Genomic DNA, 9,081 nt, shown 5'->3' on the forward strand with positions numbered 1-9,081 from the left:
GTATATAATAAGCGAGTACACCATGAATCCATTTTCCAAACCGTGTTTTTAGCTTGTCCTGAATCACTAGGGTGCACCTATAATAAGTGTTTATATTCGGACTATTTTAGATTGCTTCGGGGGTACCGCAGGGGAGTAACCCAGTACCTTTGTGATTCTTCATAGACATAAACAGAGAGAAGTAGTTCCGGCTACGATGTTCTTCCGCAAGACGCAAGCAGTTCTGTTTATTAACCGCTAGAGCGTCAAAAGTTACCTACCGCAGCTTTAATGACAGAATTTTCATTTTGGAGGGAATTATCACCTTTAATGGATGCTTTATTAAAATGGTAATATGAAATTATGAAGAAACTTAAACTGCCAGTATGTGGCAGTAAATATGTTAATAAGAAGGCTGTGTCTGAAATCGCATGCTTCACTACTAGACTATACAGTATGCAACACAATAAATTCACAGTACTCATAAAAGAGTAGACAAAAGTACTCAGATGTGACCTACTGCTTTGATCCATGTTTATTGTTTTGAAAGTTCTTTATGAATAAATGTGAAACGACTCCCCACCAGCACAAACAATCTCTGTAATGAGCTCTTTCTCAATCAGATTTGATACTGTAATGTTTTTACTGTAAACACATGATGCAAACACAGTTCTGGGTTGGTTAGCTGGTGTCATGGTTGTAAGCTTGTCTAATCACAGGAGATGATTCAGTCAGACACCAACACAATTAGCTCTAATCTGTTTTCTTGAAAGCTTGACCACACTCGCACCATTAGCACACAGAGTCTAGTTCTAGAATAAGACTGAACGTCCAGCTTCACAAACAGTTGGAAATGGAGGTGAAGTGGATGATTATATTGTTCTGGACATGCTGGAGTTTCTGTGCTGCTGTCAATGAGTTCTACTCTTCCACAGGTTAGTGTGCTGTACTGCAATAAGATGATAAAACAAGAACACTTCTCTATTTAACCATATTTGTTTTTGTGGAAGTGCTACAATACCTGTTTTGAAATGAAATGCTGTCTGCAGATCATATGACGCAGCTTATTGACATCAAAACCCAGTTTGCCAAGAGTCTTGATGAATCTGTGGAAGCACTGGAGAGCCAAGCAGATCTTCTGAGAGAGTAAGTGTTGCTCGTGGAGATCCAGAGGAGAGCAGAGGAACCGTAAAAACAGAAAATGACTTCAGAAGTCAAGAGCTACCTTTTTAGGATTACAGAGAAACGTTTAAATAATAAAAGAAAGTGTCAAATGTTAAACTTGGTAGTAAGACGAAAGGAGAGAATGTGAATATTTAGTAAATGCATAACGCAAATTATAAACTGCTACACAAACAGTTAAAGCATGTTAGTTTGGGTTATAGATTATATTCTTTTGCATTTCATGGGTTAATATGTACAGGTCTAATTAACCCCCAATGCTCTTCATTTAGGAGTAAAAATTTACTTCAATAGTATTTTTGTAACCAACATTTTGTATTTTGAAGGTATGTCATGGTACTAAAGTATATTAACTGCTAGAATATTTAACATTTATGTCTTTATATAGCAATAAAAATATTAGAAAAAGTGTTTATTTCCTGATTTTTGCAGCAACAAATAATACATACATACATTATATATATATAATGTATATTTATAAAAACTATTTCAGATCTATTAAATGAAGGCAGATTAGTGCAGTCTGGTGGGAAGAAATAAAATGATCTGTAATACAGTGGTGTAGCTGCTTGATGCCTGTCACATAATTAATATAAATACTTTCACTATTTGTTAAGAACAGTGTTTTCAGGCTTAATATAGTTAGGTTTTGTGTTTGGATATATATTTAAACATGATCATCATCTATGTTCTGTTAAAGTTTAGTTAAAAAAATGAAAGAAAACATTTCGGGAATGCTTTTAAAGAGCTTAATCCAGAGCTGATTTTAACCTCTTAGTTGAGTCTCTTGGCCAGGTTTTGCTCTACATACTGCCATTTATTGTCAATATAGAGCCATACACTGTCAGTCACACCAGTTAATTTATGCGTGTCTATTTTGGATTATTTTTGATGTTTCAGACTTTTATCCTGTCATTGCTGTGTGCTTTATTCTGCATTGTGGCTAATTTGTCGATTGAACCTCCAAAAATCTCTGTATTTTCACACACACACACACACACAAACACAAACACACACACACACACACACATACACACACACATATGTATAAGTATCCAGTTTATAATTTTGTGTGTATGCTCTCATAGCCAGTTTTGTACAATTTCAATGTAAAAAAAAAAAAAAATGAAACGTAAAACGTGACCAAAGAGCAGCAAAGGGTTAAAAATCAACTATTTACAAATTAATCTAATTAATATTAATATTTCATTGTTAAACCTCAGAAATAATACATAAAGCCTATAAAAGTTGAATCTATCAAATAATGAGACTGTAAGTCCAGAGAGAGAGAGAGAGAGACACACACACACACACACACACACACACACAGAGAGAGAGAGAGAGAGACACACACACACACACACACACAGACACAGAGAGAGACACACACACACACACACACACACACACAGAGAGAGAGAGAGACACACACACAGAGAGAGACACACACACACACACACACACACACACACACACACAGAGAGACACACACACACACACACACACACAGAGAGAGAGAGAGAGAGAGACACACACACACACACACACACACACACAGAGAGAGAGCACAAATGGTGTGTTTTGTATTAGTTTTTGTTTCAGGGAACACATGATAGGTCAAAATGTATAGTCTGAATGCACTGTAAGTCGCTTTGGATAAATCGTCTGCTAAATGCATGAATGTAATGTAATGTTTTGACCCCAGAATTCTGCAACACATCTTTCAGTGTGTTTGTATATTGCTATGAATCGATCAGGGCTCTGAATGCACTTGAGGATGACTTTGATGACACTCCCAGAGATCCGGAGAAATTCATCAGCAACCCTCTCGCAGCGTTTCAGCTCGTCCGAAAACTGAGTCAAGCCAGGGAACTTATCGAAGGAAGACCTACCAAAGGTTTGAAACTGCTCGATTGTGTTATAAATGACTGTACACTCGTGTGAAGACTTGTCGAGCTGTTGTGGAGGGGCTTCATCTCTAGATTATCAGTGATGGCACCACTGAGAGGAGGAAAAGCTTTAAATGATATTGAGCTCATTGTGTAACGTTTCTCATGTTTCACAGACACGTTGGAAAGCCTGAGATCTGCAGCTCAGACTCTCCCCAGAGCAGAAGATGTAGACGGTGTGGTGACGGCTTTGGTTAGACTTCAAGAAATGTACAGATTAGATCCGAGGAACATCTCTTTATTTTCTGGTGGGTTTCGTGGTGGTTTTATGTGTTCTTTATCAGCAGTATAGCTCATGTTGTGCTCACACCTATAAACAGACGATAAAACCAAGGGGTTAAAAACAAATCCAGGACTGAGTCATATCTAGAGGCCAGGATGTTGATGTAGGCTCTTGTATCTTTGTGCAGAATCTGGTTCAGTGATATCACCTTGATGTGTGGCTTTTCAGAAATGAACCACAACGTAACGCTGGATCCAGATGAAACTTTCCATATCGCCATGATCTCCTCTCTCAATCAGCGCTTGCAGTACGCCGTCCTCTGGATGGAGGAAACCCTCAGGAAACTCAATGAGGGGGAAGAAGCTGGCGTTACTAAAGAAGAGGTGATTTATCAGCTTGCATCGCTGTCCCTTCAGCTGTCAAGTGGGCAAGGTACGGAGTTTACAAGATTGTGAATTAACTTGGATATTTCTTTCCGCTATATTCACATCTGCCATAGCACAAAATAAAAATAATAATATATACAGTACAGACCAAAAGTTTGGAAACATTACTATTTTAATGTTTTTGAAAGAAGTTTCTTCTGCTCATCAAGCCTGCATTTATTTGATCAAAAATACAGAAAAAACTGTAATATTGTGAAATATTATTAGAACTTAAAATAATAGTTTTCTATTTGAATATACTTAAAAAAATAATTTATTCCTGTGATGCAAAGCTGAATTTTCAGCATCATTGCTCCAGCCTTCAGTGTCACATGTAACATCAGTCGATCACATGATCATTTAGAAATCTTTCTCATATTCTGATTTATTATGAGTGTTGGAAACAGTTCTGCTGTCGAATATATTTGATCAATAAAAGGTTAAAAAGAACTGCATTTATTCAAAATAAAAATAAAATTATAATAATATATATTCTAATAATATATTGTCTTTACTATCACTTTTTAACAATTTAACACATCCTTGCTGAATAAAAGTATTGATTTTATTTTAAAAAAAGAAAGAAAGAAAAAATTACTGACCCCAAATTACTGACCAGTAGTGTATATTGTTATTACAAAATATTTATATTTTAAAAACATAGCTTCTTTTTTTTTTTGTACTTTTTATTCATCAAAGTATCCTAAAAAAGTCTCACATTTTCTGAAAAAATATTAAGCAGCAGAACTGTTTCCAGCTTTGATAATGAATCATCATATTAGAATGATTTCTAAAGGATCATGTGATAATGATCCGAAAAATTCAGCTTTGCATCACAGAAATAAATGATCATTTAAAGTATAATAAATTTAAAAACAATTATTTTCAATTGTAATAATATATCAAAATATTACAGTTTTTCTGTATTTTTGATCAAATAAATGCAGGCTTGATGAGCAGAAGAAACTTCTTTCAAAAACATTAAAAATAGTAATGTTTCCAAACTTTTGGTCTGTACTGTATATATATATATATATATATATATATATATATATATATGAACAAAAATAAAATTTGTGCTTATTTCCAGTATAGTGAGTTAACCAAAACATTATCTGGTGAACTATCTTTATTATTAATGTGCAATGGATTTTTGAAACATGCTCACATTTGAAAAAAAAAGGCTATTTAATGCTTTTTGTTTAAGTACAGTACGAGTAGTATATTGTTATGTACCAATAACTAATTGTTAAGTAATTGTGCAAGTATCTCCTGATGATTCTGTTCTATATTTAAACACACAGTGGTGCAAAAGAGGATTCATACCACTGTAGTGAAAAAAATGCTTTTACTTTATTTATTTGAAAGAATTTCATATTTTAAATGAAGATTTTAAAAGCAAGCTTCTTAAATGGTCTCACTCATCAGGTTGTCACTGTGTGTTGGCTTCTAAAGCATGATGTGTAATAATAATGCAAGTCTTAACAAAGGCTAAATGAAGGTCAGCTGAAACCCACTCATGCACCTGTGATTTGTAATTGTTCTGAACAAGCCACTGAGAGAAACCTGCTTCGGCCTGAACTGTACTCGAGTATTAAAGAGAGCATTGAGACACACATCGCTCAGCTGTCCACGGATGAATCGTATGAGGCTCTGTGCACTGGATCCAAGCTTACGATGGTCAGGATCCACAGGTTTTCTCTTTATTTAGCATTGCTGTAATCTTTTAAAGATGAACTTTCATGTGAAATGCATGTGCATGTACTGTAAGATTGTGGTTCAAACTTACATTTTCTACAGAATACTCATTCTAACACGCATAGATATAAATAGCATTTTATTACACATTGTGAAAGTACATAAATTATATATTAGACATGCACTGCTGGTGGCCGTGTCTAATATATATGTGTGTGTGTACAGGTATATATATAAAATATGTATGTACATACATGTATTTATGTTAGACACCTGTAAAAAACTTTTTTGAATTTTGCAATTAATTGTATTGTTTTACGGTTAGTTTAAATGACTGTAAAATTTATGGATAATATCCTAGTAAAAAATAATAATACGTTTTTTTTTTTATTTTTATTTTTTTTTTTTGTTACCAGAGTTCACATTAACACTGTACATTGGACTGTAAAACTCTAAAACCGTTAAGTGTATTAAAAATTGAATAAGAAAAATACAATACTACACACTATGAATGTATTCAGCTCAAACCTGTTGTTCACTAAAAATAGTGCAGGCCTCCTCAAACAAATATGTCTTGAGACAGGTGAAGGATCTAAGGAGATCTAATACATGTGTTCTGGTTTGCAGACGCCACAAAGAGAGAGAAAGCTGGTGTGCAGGTACAGGACAGGAAGAGGAAACCCCCTGAGGACGTTCAAAGAGGAAGTGGAGTGGGACGAGCCTATGATCCTGCGATACCATGACTTTCTCTCTGAAGGAGAGATCGACACCATCAAAACACTGGCCAGGCCAAAGGTGCATGCAACTGAAGCATTCAGTGTGTGTGTGTGTGTATTATTATTAAATACTAATATCTATCTAATGCATCACATCTCTGTTTATCTTCAGCTTTCCAGAGCTAAAGTCATAGATCCAGTGTCTGGAAGAAAAGTTTCTGCTGCCTCTCGTGTGTCACAGAGGTGAGAAATGAGAAGTTTGCCCTTGTTTACTCACACTCCTGTCTTTACATTGAACTTGTGTGATTTACTGTCTTCTGTGGAACATATAAGAAGATATTTAGAGTTTTTGTTTGTCCAATACGGCAATATATATTTAATAATGTATTATATTATATTATATTATATATAATCCTTAGATCCTTCATATTATATTATATTATATTATATTATATTATATTATATTATATTCAGTCCAAGAAAATACATTTCACATTTGAAGAAACACTACACTTGTTATAAAATATGTGTCTATATTACACATTTGAAAACAAGTCGAATAATCGACAAGTCTTGAGTCTCTGGGGTATATTTGTAACAAATAAAAAAAATCAAATTGTCATTAGGATCATTAGGATATTATGTAAAGATCAGGTTCCATGAAGATATTTTGTCAATCTCCTACTGTAAATATATAAAAACTTAATTTTTGATAAGTAATCTGCATTGCTAAGAAATCATTTGGACAACTTTAAAGATGATTTTCTCAATATTTTTTTGCACCCTCAAGATTCAAATAGTTGCATCTCAGACAAATATTATCCTCCTAACGAACCATACATCAGTGGAAAGATGATTTATTCAGATCTCAAATGATGTGGAAATCTCAATTTAAAAACAAATGTACACTTATGACTGGTTTTGTGGTCCAGGGTCACATGTGTATAATGAACATCATGCACATTTTGCATATGTTACGTACATTAAAGCATGACAAATAATTGTTCATTTTCATGTAATGCAGATTAGTTGTGTACAGTGAGTTATGTTGTTATAGTGTCGGGGAAGAGATGAGGAGGAACACACACACACACACACACACACACACACACACAGGGCACGTGACTGTCCTCTCTCTCCGTCTCAGCGCGTGGCTCTCTGAACAGGAAGATCCCGTCATCTCTCAGCTCAACCAGAGGATCGCTGGTGTCTCTGGTCTGGAGCTGGACACCGCTGAGGAGCTCCAGGTATTCACTTCATCTTACACACATGGGAATTATATTCATATATTTGACCTTTTTCCAAGTGGCCCTTTGTCTAGATTTCAGCTCGGCACACTTTCCTCATGGTAACATTTGATGGTAGCCATTGACTTCCTTTGTATTTATTTTTTTCATACTGTGAAAGTCGATGGCAGCACAACACTTAAAAACGACATTTTCAAAAACTATTGGCTTTTCTACAGATCGCTAATTATGGAATTGGAGGCCAGTATGAGCCACATTATGACTCAAAGGTATGCATGAAGATGTTAACCGTTGTAAAAGTGTGATTCCCCTGGTCCTGTCTGAAGATGTGTAAAGTTTTTAACAACGAAATCTCTCCACAGTTGAGAAATGACTCAGACTTCCAGCTCAGAGGAGGCCGGATTGCTACTGTCCTTATCTATGTGAGCAAGGTTACTCTTAAACCAGGTCTTTCATATATTTGATCAGTTCATTGAGGATCAGTAGTGTTGTTGTAGATGAGTGATGTGGACATCGGTGGAGCCACGGTGTTTCCTGACGTAGGCGCAGCACTTCAGCCGAAGAGAGTTAGTTGAAGCGTCTTGATTTCCACACAGTACTGACTTTACCTTCTGTAACCGCTGCTCATCTGCTCCATCAGGGCACAGCTGTGTTGTGGTTTAACCTGCTGAGAAACGGACAGGAGGATGCCAGAACTTTACATGCAGCGTGTCCTGTGTTTGTAGGCAGTAAGTGGGGTAGGTATTCTGTGAGGCACGTATTATCCAAATGAGAAGTGGGGAAAAAATCAAGACCCAGTCAGGTCACAGTTCATCTTCAAACCAAAAAACGAAAAATATATATTTTAGTATTTTATCAGCACTTATAATTTATTCTTATATAATTTATATCAGTATTTTTACTTTACTAAAGTAATTCTTTTTCTAATTCTAATTAAAAAAAATAATAATAAGTTGCAATGCAATGCAACAATTGCTACCTTTATCTATCTATCTATCTATTAGTGGTAGCACTTGTTGCATTGCATTTAATTCTTTGCATTTCAATGCACACACACACGCACACACACACGCACACACACACGCACACACACTCTAAAAATTGTATCTCAGCAGGTCTTATAGAGTGTGTGACCTGTTTAATAATTTTTTTTAAATTGCATATAAGATTCCTTTATTCCACCAGAAATACATTACATGCTTAAATCATGCAGATATATCTATAAATAACAATTAGAGGTTACCTCTGTTTGCAGTGTGTTTTCATGCATTCAGGTCTAGAAACTAGCCATTCTGTTCTTTACAGACTTTAAAACCCCTTTCCTTTGACTTCCTCATTCTAGTTGCCAACAAGTGGATTCTTGCGCATGGGCAAGAGTTCAGGAGAAGGTGCTCTACAGCCGAATCTGATTAGAAGAGCCATCCAGCTCAGAGACAATGACATGCATTCACAATAACTCCAGTGTTTTGTTACTTCAGGTTATTGTTATCATTTGTTTTGTGGTATATTTTATCTGCTTTATAGAGGGTTGTAACGTTATAACGTATTAGTAGTAGTATTTTAATTAAAATGTATAGATTTTGTAACCATGTGGGAAAAGTGCATGAAATAAATGGCAATAACTGTGTAAAATAAATATCTATCCATCCATTCATGCATCCA

The 9,081-nt window shown here is 35.2% G+C and overlaps 1 protein-coding gene across 1 annotated transcript; it reads left to right on the forward strand.

Moving 5' to 3' along the window:
- The first annotated feature begins 832 nt into the window (after positions 1 to 832).
- LOC127942330 (prolyl 4-hydroxylase subunit alpha-1) lies at positions 833 to 9,030 on the forward strand. Its single transcript, XM_052537997.1, has 14 exons — positions 833 to 914; positions 1,029 to 1,125; positions 2,919 to 3,058; positions 3,227 to 3,358; positions 3,562 to 3,765; positions 5,311 to 5,438; positions 6,084 to 6,251; positions 6,345 to 6,415; positions 7,320 to 7,419; positions 7,638 to 7,688; positions 7,782 to 7,841; positions 7,917 to 7,985; positions 8,060 to 8,156; positions 8,762 to 9,030. The coding sequence occupies exons 1-14, from the start codon at positions 833 to 835 to the stop codon at positions 8,830 to 8,832; spliced, it is 1,470 nt and encodes a 489-aa protein (XP_052393957.1). The 3' UTR covers positions 8,833 to 9,030.
- Positions 9,031 to 9,081: the final 51 nt, after the last annotated feature.

Source organism: Carassius gibelio, chromosome A21 (assembly GCF_023724105.1).
Source record: "Carassius gibelio isolate Cgi1373 ecotype wild population from Czech Republic chromosome A21, carGib1.2-hapl.c, whole genome shotgun sequence".
Classification (NCBI taxonomy): Eukaryota; Metazoa; Chordata; class Actinopteri; order Cypriniformes; family Cyprinidae; genus Carassius; species Carassius gibelio.